Here is a 21622-nt window from a genome sequence, read left to right as displayed (position 1 = left end):
TGTTAGTGCAATTTAGGCACAGTGAACCATTCTTACTGGGAATGGTAGGAACTTCCCCAAATTCAGTTTTCCAGATGGCAGCCAAGGACCAACCTGCAAGCAGGTCTAAGGATAGAAGTTTCAGGCTTGCCAAGTTATCTTGTTTCTACACATGTAATAAAACTCAAAGTTTGCTTCTAGCCTCTTGACTTCTCTCTAGCAAGTAAGTCCACATGAAACGTTGGAAAGAAATGGACTTTGAGGAATAGCGAAAGTTCTCCTGGCTTTACTAGTAACTTGTTGAGTGACTTCACTGAAGTTGTTTAACTTTATTTATTTGTTAAAGTTTATTTATTTTTGAGAGTGAGAGAGAGAGAGCAAGCAAGTTGGGGAGGGGCAGAGAGAGAGGGGGAACAGAGGATCCCAAGCAGGCTCTGTGCTGGCAGCACAGAGCCTGATACAGGGCTTGAACTCAACGAACCGTGTGATCACGGCCTGAACCAAAGTCAGATGCTTAACCGACTGAGCCACCCAGGCACCCCAAATTGTTTAACTTACTTACAACTTTCTTTACTTTTGAATTGGAGATAATAGAGCTAACAATCTAGGGATTTTGTTGAAAACAGATTGCTTTATACACACATCTACATGAAGCGTAGTATTACTTATCCCTGAATCTATTCATCCAACGAATGTGTATTAAGAACCTACTAGGTGCTGAACACTAATAGACCCTGGAGTGTAGTGTTCAGAAAAAGACATCTTGTTAGACATTTAGAGTCAAACGCGGGGGAAAGACTTTAATCTCAAATAATAATCATGAGTGTTAATGTACAATTTGTGCTAAGTTCTCTGAAAGAGAGGTAGACAGTGCCGTGGTCAGGGATGGTCTCCCTAAGGAAATAGCCTATGTGTAAGAACCTCAGATTTCAATAGGCAGTGACTCCATCAAGAGGTCAAGAGGGGAATTAGATAATGATGTAGCGTACGCTCTTCTCTTTGGGTGAGAAGGAGCGAGCATTGTTGGAGAATCAAAAAAAGTCCTGGAGCAGAGAGTTGGAGCAGTTGGAGCAGAGAGAACAAAGGAGAGAGAGGTAATGAATGATATTGGAGAGGGCCACAGTCAAGGACTACATTGAAGTGATAGAGCTTGGCCACCATCCTAAGAGCAATGGAAAGCCACTTAAGGGTGTTTAGCAGTGGAATGACATGATTGGATATCTAGGTGTTTTGAAAAGATCACTCTGGCTGCTTTGTAGAGATATGACTAGAGTGGGTTAAGTGGGTTTAGGAGGCTATTGTAGAAGCCTGGGCTAGTGATGACCATAATTTGAGTTAGTATTATAGCTTGGTTGGAGATGGAGAGACATGTGAACATTTGAGAGGGCATATCTGCATTTTCTTGTTAAAATATTTGAATGAATACTTCTAAGCAGACTGTTTTTATATAGGTTGGGTATGTGTGCTTCAGTCATTACTAGCATCATAAAATCTAGAGTTGGAAGAGATACCAGATTCGTGAGTGTATAACTCTAGTAGAGAAAGAGATGGAGTTATAATCTGCTGAGATTTCACTAATATAGCCCACCTTATCTATGCATCTATTGAGTAGGAATAAGAAGATACTATATATGTAGATATATGTAGACCTTACAGTGTGTCAGCCAGTTTGCATATGTTAACTAATTTAATTATCACAGCAAACCTGTCAGGCAGGAGCTATTCTTACACACATATTATAGATGAGATACAGATGAGACACACATAGGTGGCCAACTTCTAACAAATAAATGGTAGAGTTGGGATTTGAACCCAGGTATTTGTCTTCAGATTCATATGGCCAACTGCGGTGGCAAACTATGACTCTTAGGCCAAATTTGGCCCATTGTTTTTGTAAAGACAGCCAGAAAACAAATACATACATATATGTATGTTATATGTGTTATATATATGTATATTTATATATAAATATAACATTTAAAAAGTATTTTAAAAAAAGAAAAAATCATGACAGAGATTATATGTGGTCCACAAAGCCTAAAATATTTACAATTTGGCCTTTTACAGTGAAAAAGTTTGCTGGCCCCTGCACTATGCTAACCATTACTAAGAAGATACCTTCCTTCAGTAGATCAGTGAGAGTCACTGATCTTTATAGACGAAGGACATATCTGGTCATAAAATGAGTTAGTTGCAGAGTGAAAACAGTATACTCATAGGTCCTGTTGTAGAATTATTTTTCTTGATATTTTCCAATTTAAAATTAAGGACTGGTATGACTGTGTAGTTTCTTGGAAAGATAGGAGAGTTATCCTTCAGTATTGGGATCAAAAGCAGCTGGGCTGGTGCTGAGTTACTTAATGTGATGTCTGTCATTAAGATAATGAATTTCGGATGAATTTTATGTGCTGCTTTAGAATTTGGAAACAGGATATATTAACAAAACACTTTCTATTTTAAACTCATGCTTTGTCTTTGAAAACAAAAATTGCACTAAATATTGATATATTCTGCTCTTTATAAATAACTATTTGGAGAAAAAAGATAGCTCTTATTTTTAAAAACTTTTTTTTAATGTTTATTTATTTTTGAGAGAGAAAGAGACAGAATGTGAGTGGGTTGGGGCAGAGAGACAGGGAGGCACAGAATCTGAAGCAGGCTCCAGGCTCTGAGCTGTCAGCACAGAGCCCGACACAGGGCTCGAACTCATGAACCATGAGATCATGACCTGAGCCGAAGTTGGACGCTCAACCGACTGAGCCACCCAGGTGCCCCAAAAGATGGCTCTTTAACAGTGCATTCCCACAGCCCCCAGAAGTGTATTAATAAGAGAGAATATAGCATATTTTGGCATTTTTAAATGAATTGACAACTTGATTTTTGGAGAATTTCTGATATTCACCTGAATTTTTATAGAGTGCTATATATTTAAACACTTCAGTATTTATTAAATCTTACTATAATGATAGGCATTTGGGGGATTATAGAGATGAGGACAGAAGTTTTTGTTTTTTGCCATGATGTGATTTTCACTGATAAATGGTTGTTCTAATCTACCACACTCTATAGGTGTGTTACATGTTTCTTGCCCATGCAAACTGTATTAATCTATTTTGTAATAGGATCAGACAGTGGCAACAGAGGTTCCATTTGGTCACAGTTGAGGTTCCATTTGCCTTTTCTTTGACACCATTGTAGATTGATTTTGGTAATTGTTGATGGATACCTTTTATTCAAGCTCATTTCCTTGCTCAATCATCTCATATTATCGTTTTGGTTGTGGTGGGTGGATTGAGTGATGTACTCATGATAGTTGCTTAAATTACAATATGGTTTGGTTAGAATTTCTGCTATTTCATCCTTCCTCTTACTTAGATGATTTAGACCGTTAAAAGTTTTCTATTGCATATTTTTCTATAATTTTTTTGATTGGGAAATGAGGGATTGTAGATGAAGTTGAACTCTCTTTTAATTGTAGGAGTTTCCAAACATACACAAAAAGAATCCATTTTTAATAGTCATTACATATGGCCAGTCTTGTTTAATCTTTATCCTCCTCCTCCATTGCCTCCCATCAACCTCAGATAATTTTAAAACAAATTGTAAATACTGTATATTATTTCATTGGGTAAATACTTAAGTATGTGTCTCTAAATTATAAGGACTCTAAAAAAGTCAATGCCATTAACATGATAAAAAATTAACTAATTTCTAATGTCAACAAATATCCAATTCATGTTAAGATTTTCCTAATTTTCTCAGAAATACTTTTCTGCAGTTAGTTTTTTAAATCAGGACCCAAATAAAGTTCATGGTTTACATGTGGTTGAATTGTCTCTTAATTCTGTTAATATACTGTATCTGTTTCCCTTCCATTTTTTTTCCCTTTTGTCACTGATTCTATAGGTTAATTGTGAAATCTAAGTATATATCAAATTTAGGTTAAAGTTTTTGACAAGAAAATTTCATAAATGGTGAAGCAGTTAGACTTTTGAACTGATAAGAAATCTTATTTATAATAAATATATTTATTATATATTATATTTTATATACTATATTACTATAATATTATAGAGTATATTTACAATATTAATATTTATTATATTTATTATATACTATATTTTATAATATAAAATTATATATTAATATATTAATATATAATAAATATACTAATATATTTATTGTATATTTATTATAAATAAGACTTGTTTCTTATCACAGTAATGATACTGAATAGCAGATAAAAGGAAACAGAAATTTATATGTAATGCTATGAATCATACATTTTTTTAAAACAAAGTTACTAATTCACTATTTGTTTTTTTTGTAATTAGCAACAATAATGAAACAATAGGAGTCCTTATTTGGCATAAGATTGCCAGACATAGACTACCCATTTTTAACTTTGCCTTCTGAGTCATTGGATTAGTGTAACGATTCTGTCTACTCAGTGGTCTGGCCAACATTACTTTTCCTATTAAGGATGATGAAATCCTTGCTGCTAATTTTATACTGAAAATGGTAAGCGTAAAAATCCATCTAACCAAAATGTAAACTCGTAGATAATTCTTATGACCTATGTATAGAAGGTTAAGATAAGAAAGGTATCTTTAAATACAGTAATTTTATTACAGAGAAAAGAGACTTTAAAGTATGCTCTTTTACTCTTATAAAATCTGGTAGTCTCCATTTTAAAATTTATTGTGAATGGTGGTAACATGTCATATTTTCTTAATCAGTTAAGCCCTGCTTGAAACTTTACAAATTAAATTTTGTTTCTTAAAAAATAACAGCTAATTGGGTATAAATTTTGTTTCTTAAAAAATAGCAGTTAATTGGGTACCCAGATGGTTCAGTCGGTTAGGTGTCTGTCTCTTGATTCGGCTCAGGTCATGATTTCATGGCTTGTGAGTTCGAACTCTACATCAGGCTCACTGCTGTTAGCATGGAGCCCACTTCAGATTCTCCATCCTCCTCTCTCTGTGCTCCTCGCCTGCTCGTGTGCGTGCAAGTGTGTGTGTTTGTGTGTGTGTGCACTTGCGTGCGCAGACTCTCTCTAAAAAAAACAAAAAAAAAAGACAACTTGGTCCTTAAAAAAAAATAATTACAAAAGTGTTCTTAAAAAATATTTACTTGCTGCCGTCAACTTTATGAAAATAACTTATTTTTCCTTGAATATTTATTTCTTATAGTGGTGAAAATTATGTGAGAAATACCTTTTTCCAGAAAAAAATCTAAGGACGTTGATATTTATCTTTATGGAAACGTTTTCCTTTCTTTAGTTGACTAGTGAATGTTTGAATTTATTATTTCTTCATGTGTATTGCACCTATGTATATTTTATTATTTTAATTATTTTTAAAATTTGATGCAAAATTACTTTGATTTATATGAAATTATTTCTAATTGAATTCTGTAATGCATTAGTGCTATTTCCAATAATTGTCTATTGCCTAGCAGACATTTAATACCTTGTGAGTTTTGTGTTATTGGTAACAACATGCAGGTGACAAACGGTACAGCTCAATGCATTGAATGTTATAAAGATGTTGACTTTTGCTTTTTTAGTCCGTGAGTCCTCCTGTGTCCTCAGGTTAAAAGAAATGTCCCAGCACTTTTGATATTTGCTAATATACTTTGTTCTTTTATACATTTTTCTGCATGCCTTTTTCTGATAAGCATTCTCCTTAATAGCTTTTATGGATGTTTTGAATGATTGCTTAAGTCTGCCTCCTCCTACTGACAAATGGTTTTATGTTGGACTGAAAATAATTGTCCATTATAGAATGGTGACTAAAAGCTGTGTATTTACTAGGGCAGCCCTGATTTTGGTTCCTTTATTTGCTAAATAAACAACAAAGCAGTGAAGACGATGTATATGTTGTTGTGGCTACTAAGACTTTTCATTATGAAAATGAATAGGAGGTAGGCGGGTAGGTTTAATGACTCTAATCACTGTAGTGGGTTGTAAAGTGGGAGCATTTAACCTCTTGCAAAACCATCTTACGTTAATCCCTTCTGTCTTTACAGATAAATTATTAGTCATAACTGTAGCAACAAAAGAAAGTGATGGATTCCATCGATTTATGCAGTCAGCCAAATACTTCAATTATACTGTGAAGGTACAGTATATCTTTTAATTCGCAGACATGTTAGAATATGTGACTAAAGTACATCTTTCATAAAAATACCAACGATCCTACTGCCACAATCTGCAGTCTACACAAGGAAGTTGAAATTTGGTTACATAATTACTGAGTTTGTGTATATAATTGATTGTTTTAAGGATACATTTTGGCCTTATTAATACTCTGCCACTTAGACAATGATTTCTTCATATTTGCTAATGCTTTATATAAACATGTTCTATGAAACAACAGAAAAATATGTTTATATATATTTATGTTTCTTTTGAGGGGCCATGTACAAGCACAGCATAGCAGATTTGACAGTAGTTTTTTTCATTACTAAGAAGAATTTTTTTTCTATAATGGGTATGTCTATCATAGTATGTTTCTTTGTTTACAGAGAAGGGGAAACATGGCTGTGAAGGGGATACCTTTTCTGTTTCATTATTGAGAGTTGCTTTTCTTGTTGTTTGTTTTAGAGGAATTTGAGAACATTAAAAGTATAAAAGGTTTTTTTAGAAGACTGATCTCCAGGGGAATATCTCATTGATAAATGATCAGAGGAAACCTGGGGAATTTAGTAGAACTAGTAAACTGAGCTGTGAAAGGCCTGCCTTTTTTATTTACTTATTTATTTTTTTATAGAAATGAGGATCTGTCAGCCAGGTCTTTTCCACAAATAAGAGGCGGATGGGGAGGTATCCCAGGTAGGAAAACAAACCAACCAACAAACTGAAGACATTTACAAAAAACCAAAAACTAAAAAGCAAAACACACACAAAGAAACAAAAAGCCAACCAAAGAAACAAAAAACAACTTTAACAAAAAAGACGAAGGAAAGATTGTTTCGCCTAGGGAAAATTGAGCTATTCTAGTATGTAATGTAGAAGGAAGGTAGTATTCACTTATATAACCCCTAGGAGACTAGGTACGGATGATAATATAAAACAGCTAGTAAAGAGGCTAAACTCTGCTGGAAAAGAGATCTAGTGTTAACAACCAGATATTTATTACAGGATAAATGAGAAGTCTGTTAGATGTCTGTTAGGATAGAGGAGAAATATAGTAGTATTTACTGATGGGAGGCATTATGGAAGTAACAGAGAAATCAGGGTAAAATTATGCCGAATAATACTGAAATACAATGAGGAGGGATCATTAGAGTTCATACTGGGGAGGGTGTGGGATGTTCCTTATGTGTGAGGCACTGTTTGGAACTTTATATGTGGTATGCTGTTGAAACCATGTATGTTAGATATTACTTGGTTTATGGGTGAGGAAAACTTGCCCCAGGGTATATGGCTATGAAATGTTAAATCTTGGACCTCAGCCCATTTGAGTGATTCTTGCTGTTTTCCCGTTATGAAACGCAGTAGTTCTCAAAGCGTGGACCCCAGACTACCAACATCAGCATCATCTGGGAAATTGTTAGAAAGGAGATGCTCAGGCCCGACTTCAGATCTACTGAATCACAAACTCTGCAGTCTGTGTTTTAACAGGCCCTCTACATGATTCTGATGCACACTGAAGTTTGACATACTGATAGAGTGGAAAGAAAATAGAAAATAGAGCTTAGCATAGTGCACTGCACAGAGTAGGCTCTTGGATATGGCTGGGCCTGGTATTAGTGCAGTATTGGAGAAGCCCAGAGGGTTTTGGAATGGAAGTGTAGCAAATCATGGGCCATAGGAGGCCAGTTTTTAGGGTAAAAGCTAATAGTTCTACCAGACCAATAATTCTCCTAGACTAGCCCCAGTATGAATCCAGATACATGTCAGTTTTGAGTTTTCTTGTTAGCACTTGTCCCCAACCTGCAGTAGAGTAGTGAGTACAGTAATGACGTGATAACTAGAAATCTGAGGCTGGGAGCCCTATGGACTTTGCCAGCAGAGTTTATATTTGGTTCATTGTTTAGCAAAGTTGGAGCTAATGTTTATTTTCTAACAAGCAACAAAACTAAAAGGCAGCCTACTGAACGGGAGAATATATTTGCAAATGATATATCTGATAAAGGGTTAGTGTCTCAAATATATAAAGAACTGATACAACTCAACAGCCAAAAAACAAATAATGCAATCAAAAAATTGGCAGAAGTCACGAACAGACATTTCTCCAAATGAGACATACCGATGACCAACAGACATATGAAAAGATGTTCAGCATCACTAATCATCAAAGAAACGCAGCTCAAAACCACAATGAAATACCACCTCACACCTGTCAGAATGGCTAAAATCAAAAACATTAAGTGTTGGGGATGATGTGGAGAAAAAGGAATCCTCTTGCATGGTAAACTGTAATGTAAACTTGGAATGCAAACTGGTATAGCCACTGTGAGAAACGCTGTGAAGTTTCCTCAAAAAATTAAAAATAGAACTACCTTACGACCCAGTAAATACTACTACTGGGCGCTTACCCCCCCAAATACAAAAACACTAATTCAAAGAGATACATGTACTTCTGTGTTTATAGAAGCATTATTTACAGTAGCCAAACTGTGGAAACAGCCCAGTATCCATTGATAGATAAATGGATAAAGAAGGTGTGGTAATTATATATAATGGAATATTATTCATCCATAAAAAAGAATTAAATCTTGCCATTTGCAGCAACATAGAGCTAGAGAATATAATGCTAAGAGGAATAAGTTAGAGAAAGACAAATACCATATGATCTCACTCGTATGTAGAATTTAAAAAACAAAACAAATAAACAAAGGAAAAATAAAAATGAGAGAAAGACAAACCAAGAAATAGACTCTTAAGTATAGAGAACAAACTGATGGTTACCAGAGGGGAGGTGAGTGAGGGGTGGGGGAAATAGGGGATAGAGATTAAAGTGTACCCTTATCATGGGGAAAATAAATAAAATAGTACATAAATAAATTAAGAAATAAAGTCCATTTTGTCTATTACCTATCTTAGATATAAAAAATTTTTCTCTAAATTTATTTTACCCTTTCTCTTGTGTTTAATTTCATTCTCCCTTAATTTCACAAATCTCCTAGTAAGATCATTATCTTGGGAACATCAGAATTTGTGATGGAATTAAATTCAGGGTGTGTGTGTGGCGGAGGGGAACCTATACTTGCTGCTCCCTCACAGCCAGGTGTGGTTCCGTGTACTTCCAATATGGGAGACAGCTGCTGAGGCTGAGGCAGACGGTGAGGAGAACAGCTACAAGTTTAGCTCTGGTTAATTGTGCTTAGGCAATTCCTTGCATTAATGAATTGTTATTAAGTTTTTGAGGGCAATGCAAATTTGAACTTTATAAAGTAAAGAAGGTGACATCTGACCTGATGCCCTCTGTGTTTCCTTGAACAGCTGATTTGCTTCAGTAGGTAAATCACTTAAGAGTCCTGTCCAAAACCCTTCTGGACTTGGCTTTGGTGTTCATCGTACAGATTTCCTGTCAGATTGAAAAGCATTATGGGAAGTTTCTGTATTTTCTTGTTCACTTTAGTCTGAACAAGTAGAAATAGGATATGAGAAATATTTTCTGTGCTCCTTACCCCCTTGACCTCCTTGGATTAGATTCTACTTTTGAAATGGTAAAATCAGGAATGACATTTTATGGGATGGATAACATTGAAGAATCAAGACCTGAACTAGGCATCAAGTGTTTTTTTCTCTGTAGCATCATGATTTAGTGATTTAGTGAAATGTTTGAAGAGTGGATACTGTGTAATATTGTACAAGTTGCTGATGACTTCTGTGATACTGCTATAACTTGAGTTTTGCTCAGTGACAAAATGTTGATTTCATTTATAGGTCCTTGGTCAAGGAGAAGAGTGGAGAGGTGGTGCTGGAATTAATAGTATTGGAGGGGGCCAAAAAGTGAGATTAATGAAAGAAGTCATGGAACATTATGCTAATCAAGAGGATTTGGTTGTTTTGTTTACTGAATGGTAAGAGAAATAACTTATGAATTTTTAAGTCTACATTAAATTATTATTAAAAAGTTGAAATTCATATTTGCAGATTATATATTACTTTATTCACAAGGAATCATTAACTTAAAAAGTAGATTTTGCTCATAATTAGAAAACCATCATCTAACATAGTTGTGTAATGGATCAAATCTAATGAGTTACCATAAGCAACAATGAGAAAATACAGCATGAGCTAGCATTTTGTGAAATCCGTGTTTTAATCCTGACTTGAAATGGAAGAAAGATCATGTTGAGGTTTTCTGTTGAGGAGAATAACTCAGTGGGTCCTGGTTGACCAGGAGGAAACGGATCATGAAAAGTTATAAATGAGAAATAATGAAGTCTATTTTTAAGGAAGAAAAGTGTTTTCAGTGTATGAGTATCTTTTTGTATACTGTTTTATTTTCCTTCTACTTGATGCGGAATGCCCACTGTCCTCTTTTACCTTCTTTCTACATGTTATTATAATGTCAAATTGTCATGAGTCATTAGTGTTTGCTACCTTCTTTCTTCCATTTTCTTTACCTTTTATTTTTATGTTTTGGTCATTAATTGCTTATTTCAAATCCCCATGCATTTTCTCCTCTAACTTAGGAAGGCTTATTTGTATCTCTTCCTCAATTTGAAAATCCCAAACCATTACTATTGCAGATAAAAGTAAGAGTAATGTATTTCATACAAATATGTATGTAAGAAAGGCATAAATTTTGAAATGAAAATAGACATAATAAAGTCCCACTGCCATCAACCATTAAAAGTTTTGAGAAGGTCTACATTATTTGCTTCTTTAGAATTCCCTTAATAACTTTTTTTATAGATTTTTAAAAAAAATTTTTTAACATTTATTTATTTTTGAGACAGAGAGAGAGCATGAACAGGGGAGGGTCAGAGAAAGAGGGAGACACAGAATCTGAAACAGGCTCCAGGCTCTGAGCTGTCAGCACAGAGCCCGACGCGGGGCTCGAACTCACGGACCGTGAGATCATGACCTGAGCCGAAGTCGGAGGCTTAACCGACTGAGCCACCCAGGTGCCCCAATAACTTTTTTTTAAAGTTTCTTTATTTCTGAGAGAGAGAGAGAGAGCGAGAGAGAGAGAGAGCGAGCTAGTATGAGCGGGGGAGGAGCAGAGAGAGGAAGACACAGAATCCAAAGGAGGCTCCAGGCTCTGAGCTATCAGCACAGAGATGTGGGGCTCGAACTCGTGAACCGCAAGATCATGATCCGAGCCGAAGTCAGATGCTTAACCGACTGAGCCACCCAGGTGCCCCGTAGAATTTCCTTAATATCTTGAAGGAAAAAAAATAAAGTTCTGCTTATAGCTAACCTCTTCTTACAACATGAGATGTAGGATAGCTGGTGTCAGCTTGAGTACGGGGAACTTTTATACAGAATCTATTTTATATATTTATTTATATATATATATATATACACATACATACATACATATGTATATATGTATATATATACATGTATATGTACACATATACATGTATACATACATACATGTACACATATATATGTGATGAAATATATATATATTTATATATATATATATCTCAACATGTGATGAAATATATATATATATATATATATATATATATATATATATATATATTTACCTTTGGAAAAGAGTAGAAAGCTCACAATAACTGTTTAGGTTAAATATTGAGTATGTTTTGGTTTAAAAATATGGTGGAGGAGCGCCTGGGTGGCTCAGTCGGTTAAGAGTCCAACTTCAGCTCCGGTCCTGGTCTCTCGGTTTGCTAGTTTGAGCCCCGCGTTGGGCTCTGTGCTGACAGCTCAGAGCCTGGAGCCTGCCTCAGATTCTGTCTGTCTCTTTCTCTCTCTGCCCCTTCCCCACTCATGCTCTCTCTCCATCTCTCAAAAATGAATAAACATTTAAAAATTAAAAAAAAAAAAACTAAAAAAAATACGGTGGACTTCAAACAGCCAATTTGGTCAGCTTGAACTTGCCACATGTACATTTTGATTTTCATTTCGAGGCAAATTCTCCTTGTAAAAGTTACCACATATGAGCCAGTAATGGTTTGAGGTTCTTAAGCCTCCTTTTGTGTTTTCGGAAGAACCTCTTTCCTTCTACCTTTACCCTCCTGTCCCACTCCACCTCCCCCATCCCCCAATCCAGGACTTAGCCTTGGGAAAAAATGGTTTAACAAGGTGCCAGTTTGTTTTTCTTAAGGAAAGGGATACTTCGAGATATCTGAAAGCTGCCTGCAGTTGCATTTATTTATTTAGATGATATTTTAAGACCCAGCATGACAAAAAGACAACAGTAACATTTTATTTATTTATTTATTTTTATTTATTTATTTTTTTATAATTTGGTCGCACTTCTACTTCTTTTTTTTTTTTTTTAATGTTTATTTGTTTTTGAGACAGAGAGAGACAGAATATGAATGGGGGAGGGTCAGAGATGGGGAGACACAGAATCCGAAACAGGCTCCACGCTCCGAGCTGTCAGCACAGAGCCCGACGCGGGCTCGAACTCACAAACCGTGAGATCGTGACCTGAGCCGAAGTCGGCCGCTCAACCGACTGGGCCACCCAGCCGCCCCGACAACAGTAACATTTTTTTTTTTTTTTTTTTAATTTTTTTTTTTTTTCAACATTTTTTATTTATTTTTGGGACAGAGAGAGACAGAGCATGAACGGGGGAGGGGCAGAGAGAGAGGGAGACACAGAATCAGAAACAGGCTCCAGGCTCCGAGCCATCAGCCCAGAGCCTGACGCGGGGCTCGAACTCACAGACCGCGAGATCGTGACCTGGCTGAAGTCGGACGCTTAACCGACTGCGCCACCCAGGCGCCCCAACAGTAACATTTTAAATGGAAGACTTGTGTGTCAGGCACTGTTAGTGTTTGGGATATATCAGTGAACGAAACAGACAAAATTTCTGACACTTTCCTCTGTGAAAACAGCCAGGTAACTGAAAATATGCAGACCCAACTCAGCCAAGCCACTGTCTGAGAAGAATCGGTAACATTTTCTCTATCTTGACCCAGCATGTCTGTTCTGCTGGAAGAGCCTAGGGATCATGAGAAAGTAACTGAGGTAAAGAGGGATGGGCAGGTGCTGCCACGTTAGAGCTTTTTTCTCCTCTTATTTATTTGTTTAAACAGCACCCTTTAAAAAAAAGTGTCATGTACAGAGTGATGGATATAGTTGAAAATTATGCATAATCTAAGGTCTGAGAGAAATGGATAAGGCTATTTTTAAATTACTTGAACTAGGATACTGGTTCTGTAACAAAACTGCTAATCTCCTAATTAAGTTTACCTTTGGTCAAAGGTAGAATTCAGAAAGGTAGAATTTTTAATTTTTTTACAAATCAAATTCCTGTTTCTTGTGTGGTTTTCTTTTCTTTTAAATATTTTTTTATTAGAGAGCAATAGCGGGGGGAGGGGCCGAGAGAGAGGGAGAGAATCTTAAGCAGGCTTCACGCTCTGCACCTAGCCTGACGCAGGGCTCCATCCCATAATCCTGGGATCCTGACCTGAGCCGAAATCGAGTCAGACACTTAACCACGTGAGCCATTCAGGTGCCCCTTAGGTGGTTTCCTTAGGACAACTCAACTGTAATAATTCATTTTATGGAAGCATAGGTCACCACTGTATGAAAGCATACAAACATTTATGTACTTAATGGTTTGTATAGTTTGGATAGGCTTTGTTAAAAAAAACCTCTCTCGAGGTATAAATTGTATACCATTACATACACTCATTTTAAGTGTAAAATTCAATGATTTTTAGTCATCTTAGAGTTGTGCAATTATCATCACTTCTCAATTTTAGAGCATTTCTAACACCTCCAAATAACCCCTTGTGTTTGTTTAGACATGCTCTTGTGAATTAATTTGGGAACAATTTTATAACACTGCCTCCATGGGAATATGTATTCTAAACTGACTTTTGGATGAAAATTTAAAGTTAGAGACAAGATGTTTATAAATGTACTATATAGAGTAAGATTTATCATATTTAATTTAGATAAAAACAAGTATTTGGCAAGGGTTTGGGTTCTTAAAATGAAAATTGAAGCTATCCATATGAGAAAGTACCATAAACTTTTTCTCAAGTTATTTGATGCTGGAGTGTGTGTGTGTGTGTGTGTGTGTGTGTGTGTGTGTTAATATAAATTAGATGGTTTGTAAAGCTGACCATCTCTCTTTGATTAGATGAATTTATTTAATATAATTGTAATGGATAATTCCAATCATAATGAATTTGATGACTTTTAATGGATGGAGTACAATGAGTTCTTTTGGACTAGGCTCATGAAGATTTTGAGGACAAATATTGTAACTTGATAGCTGCACATTCCCGTATGGAGAAAAATTATTCCATAAAGATTTTATAATTCACCTTAATCAAAGTAACTGAGCACTTTGAGTTTTAATACAAGGTACATTGCATTACTTTTAGAATTACCTTGTAAATTATGTATTTCTTTTACTTCAGTCACATTGAAGACAGATGGTCAGGCCTAATTATTATTATATAGTAGGTAGTATTTTTTTTAAATAATATGTAGGCCAGTAAGTAACAAAAAGTGTTTTATTGTGAGTGATACAAATTGAATATCCCCACAAGTTTGCTCTGTACTAGATATAATAAAATATAAACCAGCCAGAGTCCAGACCCCAGAATACGCATGTGGTGGAATTCTATTTTGGATGTCAGTATCTAATAAAACTTTAGTTATTTGTTTTATTTTTTTCTTATACATTTGAGAAAATTCTTTAGAAGAAAAGTTGTTAGAAATAAAGGTGATGTAATTATTTTGTTTTGAATTTGGACTGAGCATAAATTTCTGTTTTTTGGTGATGAATATAATGCCATTAATCAGAATGCTGATGGGCTACATTTTGAAAGACTCCTAATATACAAAATATTTAAAAGACATATTCAGGGGTAGTTATTGGCCTCACCAAAAGGAATATTTCCTCTATTAAAATAACTACCCAAGGATTTGGGTATATAGAAACTGCTTGGTTCATTAAAGTATTTGTTTAAAGATGATTAACTAAATGATTTTGAGGTAAGATAAAGGAATTGACTTTGCAGTTTATAAGCTCTTACTCACTAAAGATTGCAGTAAGGAAGATTGAATTTAAAAAACTAGAATGGTAGTTACTGTTATAACGCAAAAGTTGCTATAGAATTAAAATGAATATAAAGTAAAGCCTCTGGCCTGGGAAATTGATCCAGGATAAAGGGCACTGGCTGAAAATCCAGGAATAATCTTAGTCACAAATTCTTTTCTGTTAACATATATGCCTTTCCCCTTGTATATTGCTAGCTTCCATGTACCTTGCATGTTGAATTGTAATTGTCCTTATTTCCAGACAGTGAGGCTGAGGGCTGTACCTGATTTAAATATTGTCTGGGTAAACAGCAAGGTATCGATAAGTATTCGGTAACAGGAACTGGCATTAAAAGAGCGAGAAACAGATCTTAGAAGAAATATGGTAGATACTTTGAAACTGCTTTTAAAGATAGATTTTCTTCATTCGTTTGGAGATACTGAAATGATTGGCGAAGGCCAAGAAGTGTCCAAATTTTCTAGATCTCAAAGGTTGCAATTATTTAAAAAAAATGAATTTTGATTGTCAGAAGCCATGAAAATAATGATGTTGTTGTTGCTGATCTTTCCCATGTAAGCTAATGTTTGTTTCTTTGGCTCCTAATTAAATATTATTTTGCTGAAAAAGTAAGATAAGTGGACAGATTTTTTTACTTTGTATTTAGTACACGTGTCTTGAGTACAAACTATGATCTAGGCATTAAAGTTAACACTGCAAAAAAAAGAGAGAAACACAGATCCCATGCTCAAAGAATTCTCATATTATGCTAATTCTGCAAACAAAACTGAACAAATCTAATTTGGAAGAAATAATATGATTTCAGAAAAACTTGCATGTTGACATAATCTTTTTAGAATCATTTACTTTTAGAAAATTGTCAAAGGTTATGTTTTATTATATCATTCTGCTAATTGTTTATAAAATTGTTTTATATAAGTCATATAAGTCATAAGTATCATTATGTGTATTAATTCTACAGATGACCAGATCCTATCTTATTTTATTCTATGAAATAAATATTTTATACTTTTCATAGCTCGTTACATACCCCGTATGTATAAAATGCCTGCATTTTATATTGTCTTACATAGTTTATTCAGAAGATAGAAAAAAAATTTTCTGAAAGCAAAGCTTTTCAAGTATGATGGCTATAATTTTAACCAACTACGGCAGATTTATTTGATGGACTCCTCCTTCCTGTCAGCGATGACAATTTAATTGTGCAGACACAAAGAACCTAGTTATTAGCGATGGACAACATTTCATTATATTAGTATGAAGGAAAGCCAAAATACATCAGAGTTCTTAGTTTGAGTATTGCTTTTTTCTTTTTTCCTTTTTTGAAGGAAAGATTAAAATCATTAGCTGTCATGTAAATATATTGCACGGTCTTCTGGCTTACCCAGAATAGCCTGAAATATGTTTAGGAATTATGTAGGAAATGAGTGACTTTTGTTTTTTTCAGATTGTTCACATGTTCTTGTTAATTTGTACTGAGTATATTAATTGGTGTGTTGGAATGAGGAAGAAATAAATTGTACACAAAAGAAGCATTGGATGTTTATATATATATGTATATATCATCTGTCTCTCGATTGATATGTATAATCTTGTATGCACTAACTTGCCTGACTATATGTGTTTGTATATATAATATATAATATATAATGCATATGTATAATTTTTCCCCGAACCAGATTGCCTGCTCCTTGAAGTTTGTTCTTTTGAGTAAACATGTATCTGTTATGTGCAAAATACAGTGCTGGTCGTGTGGTTGGAACTGGAGTTGGGGCGGGGGGGCGGCAAGTGCTGAGTGGGACAGAGATCTTGTCCCCTGGATATATTTTTCTATCCATACATAGCTCTGTATATGTTGTATCTGGCATGCTGGAGCTGCATAATAAATGTTGGCGATTTTTAAGTCTTTTTCCCCCTCATTGATTTAGTGAATACTTGCTGTGTACTAAGTACGTGTCAGATTTGAAAGTTCTAACGTTACAGAGATAAACTTAAGCATTATTTAAAAGTAGAAGGAAAATTGTCATTTACTTAATCATCTTTTAACTACTGATTTTAGCAATAAGGAGACTGACCCAGAAAAGCGAGTGGCGGTGCCTCGAGCTATGGCAGCTTGAGCTACTTTGACGTCTTGCCACCATTCCTACCTTGGCTGCCTTCTCTGTTAGGTGTTACTCCTAGCCGTTCTCAGGAAACAGTCTGGAGAAAATGACTCTCTAGCTAAGCAGTGTCCTGACTGACTCCTGCCTCTACCCAGCCTCAGTAGGAATACTGTACAGGAAATGAAAGTAGATAGCATTTGAAGGAAAATGCTCCCAGAATTATTTGTTTTTTAAAAGAGTACCTGCTTTTTAAGAAGAGCTAATTCCTACCCTTTCCTTCAAAATTCCTATTGTAAAATGTATTTATCATTTTATACTATGATTTTATTGTAATTTATTTTGCAAGTTCAACAGGGTTGACATTGTTAAAATATTCATTCATTCATTCATTCATTCTTTTTAAATAGGCTCCATACCCAATGTGGGATTCGAACTCATGAATGAACCTGAGATCAGGAGTCATAAGCTGTACCAACTGAGCCAGCCAGACATCTCCTGGTTGACATTTTAACTTTTTTTTGTGAGGGGAGAGAGAGAGAAGGAGTGATCTTGTAGCATCAGTTTGCAGTATTATCTATGAAAATACAGATAGGTATTTAAGATGAGGACATGATTAAAGACAGAAGTACCAGGTGCGTTGCTCCTTGTGTGCTTTGGTTTCATTAGACTAGCTGGTAAGAGATTGAATGCTTATAACTTTTGGCTTAAGCGTATGTCCATGATGATGAAGAAAGTGTTGTACTCGGGAGGAACAAATAAAATTAGGGAACACTTGTATTGCTTTCTTTTCTGGCTACCCAGTAGCTTTTCCTTCTTACTAAGACTTGGGATGACTCATTCATTCATGTGTTTATTCATTTGTTCAACAAATATTTATTGACTGTCTCCCAGATACAAAGCTAGAGGAATACACAGGTGAATAACGATGTGGATCTGGCATACGAAGAAAGAATAGGCAGTCTAGTATAAGATAGGCAGTCCCAGTGTGAAGAGCAAGAAATAAAGTGTTTCATGAAATGAGAAGGGAAAAGATCTGTCGGAACTAGAAGGAAGGAAAGGGTCTCTTCTATTTAGGTGAATCAAATAGAAGTTTTTAAAGGAGGGGAGATTTGAAATGGGAATGGTTTGGACCCGATTGGGAGAAGATGTGCTAAGCAGATGGAAACATCTTGAGAAAATACGCGAATGACAGACCAAATAGTTCAGTTTGGTTTCGGAACAGGTTACTTAATGGAAAGTTATTGTGACGCTGATTCTTTTAGACTTTACTCTGTAGGCCAGGTGCTGGTAAGCCAGGGGCCAGACCACTGCTTGTTTTTATAAATAGTTTTATTGGAACACAGCTATGGTCATTGTTTCTGGCTGCTTTTGCACTACAACAGCAGAATCGAGTCCTTGCCATGGAGACCATATTGCCCCCAAAGCCAAAATTATTTTCTGTAAAAGGCTAGATAGTAAATATTTGCAGAGTCCTGCTTTAGACCTAGTTGTGAACTACTGATCCAGCCTGGGGACTAGCACAGAATGATTTTCAGGAGAGTTTGTCCATGAGTCCTTATCAGAAGTGAGGAGATAGGTAACGCAGAGGCTTGTAGGGTTTTGGAATTAATCTAGTCCAGTGTCTTCTAGAAAGGGTGGAGAAGATTTGAATGCTAAATAGATTAAATAGATGGAGTCAATAGGATTTGGTGAAATATTTGATTCGAGAGGGCATAGAAAGGGAGGAGGTAAGGCTGGACGAAAGATTTTCAGCTTGGGCGACTGTGTGGTTGATGGTGCCACAGAAACAGGGAACACAGAAGGGCAAACACTTGTAAAAGTTTGAATGACCTGTTAGAGATAGAATGCTGACATGTCTGTTAGAGAACTCAGTATGACCACATAAGGTGGGACCTTATGGTTTTTGCAGGACCCAGGAATATTTACCACAGTTAACTATGGAAAATTTTATTTTATTTTTCGTATTTAAATGGACCAAATTCCTGTGAGAATTATTTTTATGACCGTTGTGCATTTTAAAAATTTTGATTATTTGGGTTGTTGTGGCCAACGTAATTTTAAGTAGAAAAACTTTCTTGCCGTTTGAAAAGTTTTAAATCAATTCAGAGAACTGTTCGAAAATCCTTAAACATGGAAATAACAATGCCACTAAAATAAAATGGGAAAGTTTTAGCTACCTTAAATTTTTATTCAGAGTTAAATTCTCACTTCAACTGTGTGACCATAATCTTTGCCTTTACATTTTGCTTTGAAATGATTATTTTTGGGGGGTGCCCGGGTGGCTCAGTCAGTTGTGTCCAACTCTTTTTGGTTTCAGCTCAGGTCATGATCTCATGGTTCGTGAGTTTGAGCCTTGCATCGGTCTCTGTGCTGCCGTTGTGGAACTTGCTTGGGATTCTCTCTCCCTCTCTCTGCCCCTCCCCGACTCAGGCTGTGTCTGTCTCTCTCAAAATAAATAAATAAGCTGAAAATAATTATTTTGTGTTATAAAGGTAATGCTTGCTTATCAACTACTAAATCATAAAAGTAGAAGTTGCTACAACTCCCTTTCAAGCTACTGGATTCTGCTAATAGTTTCAGATAGATGGGGTAGATACTATAGTCTTCACTAGGTTTATAAAGACAGAAAATATTCACTTTCCAAATGTGCATTTCTACCTCTGAAGATGTGATGCTACCTACAAAATTTCTGAATCCGTTGGCCCAAGTCTCCCAATCATGTGATTCTCTGACATAATAATCCCTTTTTTCCATCTCTAGGCAATGTGTTGGGAGTCTTCTGCAACTTGAAGGGCAGTCTGTGTCTCAGAAGGTTTGATTTATTTGTCTTGCCTCTCGTGGCTGAATTACCCATGACACTGGTCTTCTTTCCTACTTCAGGAAAGTAAGATAGGATTCGTGGTCAAATCTAAAGTGGTCATGCTGAGGAACTAAGTTGTACTTATTTATAAGAAAAAGAGGAAATAGATGTGTTTTTATAAATATTATTTTGTACAGTTAGATTAATTCAGCTTTTTCAGTCAACAGGCAGGGAGAGGATAGTTTGAGGTTTTAGTCAGAACACATGTATTCTGATTTAAAATTTATCTTAGCATACGTGTGTATAAAAATAAAATTATTATAAACTACAGATTGGTGTGAACTTAAAAGTGAGTTTTCCTCCTGCGTCTCCCGTTATCACAGTCCCTTTCATCTAGTAACAATAATGTTAATTTTTAACTTTATCGAGTGCTTATAACATGCCATGAGTTGTTCTTTTGTATTCAGTAACTTGATGAGACAGGTACTGCCCTCCTCCCCCATTTTATACATAAAGAAATTAAAGCATTAAGAATTTAAGTAGCTTGTCTAAGGTTACTGAGCACATGGCAGAGCTGAAATTAGACACACAGCTAGAAGACTTCCAACTGTATGCTCTGAGGCCCTTCATGATTATGTTATTAACGGGATTAGCAGAAGCTTGCCCATTGATTCTGGAAGAAAGAAGAAGCCATGTATGGAAAGGTATAGATATAGACAAGTTTTAACTTTGAGATGATATTTTCTGTAACAAATAAAAACAAATCATAAAATTTGAATTTTCTAGAACAATATAAAAATGAAAAGAAGTCGTCTACGTCTCTGATCCCAACCTTATGCTCTCTTTCTAAAAAACTTGGCTAAAAAACTTCACTAAAAAACTTGCTAAGTGTAGTTGCACAGTAGTAACATTTTAACTCTCGTGTGTTTAGTTTTGTTTAAGACTCAGAAGTGTACTATATGGTGAGGGTTTGTGTGTGTCGAGTACTTTTTACTTGTAAAGTGCAGTTCACCGTGAAGGGTAGAGAGAGGAAAGGAACAGAGGGAAGGCAACTTCCTTTTTAAAGTACAGGATCTGGAGATTACAGAGGCACACCACTTCCACTCACATTCCGCTGGACAGACTTAGACATGCGCCCACATCTAGCTTCAGAGTAGTCTTTAATAAGGTGACCATGTGCCCAGTTAACACAGGGGGATTCCATTATTGAAATAAAGGCTAGGGAATGTATATGAGGGTCAGTTAGCACCTCTGCCACAAGTATAAACTTACACTATTCTTGCTAAAGTAAATTTTTGTCAAGTTTATTTATTGATTTTGAGAGAGACAGATAGAGCACAAGCGGGGGAGGGGCAGAGAGAGAGGGAGAGACAGAAAATCCCAAGCAGGCTCTGCAGTGTCAGCTCAGAGCTCAGCCCGGAGCTCAAACCCACAAACTTTGAGACCATGACCTGAGCCAAAACCAAGAGTCGGCCGCTTAACCGAGCCACCCAGGTGCCCCTCTAAAATAATTTTTAAAACTTCATGGGGTTTTTATTTTTATAGAGATGAGGAATCGT

At 35.7% G+C, this 21622-nt stretch overlaps 1 protein-coding gene across 2 annotated transcripts in view; it reads left to right on the top strand.

Annotated features, from left to right (window-relative positions):
* PLOD2 (procollagen-lysine,2-oxoglutarate 5-dioxygenase 2) overlaps positions 1-21622 on the top strand; it is a 102425-nt gene that overhangs the window by 35928 nt on the left and 44875 nt on the right. For both annotated transcript variants that reach the window (XM_058730141.1, XM_058730140.1), the window contains exons 2-3: positions 6010-6101; positions 9878-10014. In XM_058730141.1, coding sequence (XP_058586124.1) covers positions 6010-6101; positions 9878-10014 — 229 coding nt within the window. The remainder of the gene's footprint in view (positions 1-6009; positions 6102-9877; positions 10015-21622) is intronic.

The sequence above is a fragment of the Neofelis nebulosa genome, chromosome 5 (genome assembly GCF_028018385.1).
Source record: "Neofelis nebulosa isolate mNeoNeb1 chromosome 5, mNeoNeb1.pri, whole genome shotgun sequence".
NCBI lineage: Eukaryota > Metazoa > Chordata > Mammalia > Carnivora > Felidae > Neofelis > Neofelis nebulosa.
This window is presented reverse-complemented; position numbering and strand designations above follow the sequence as displayed.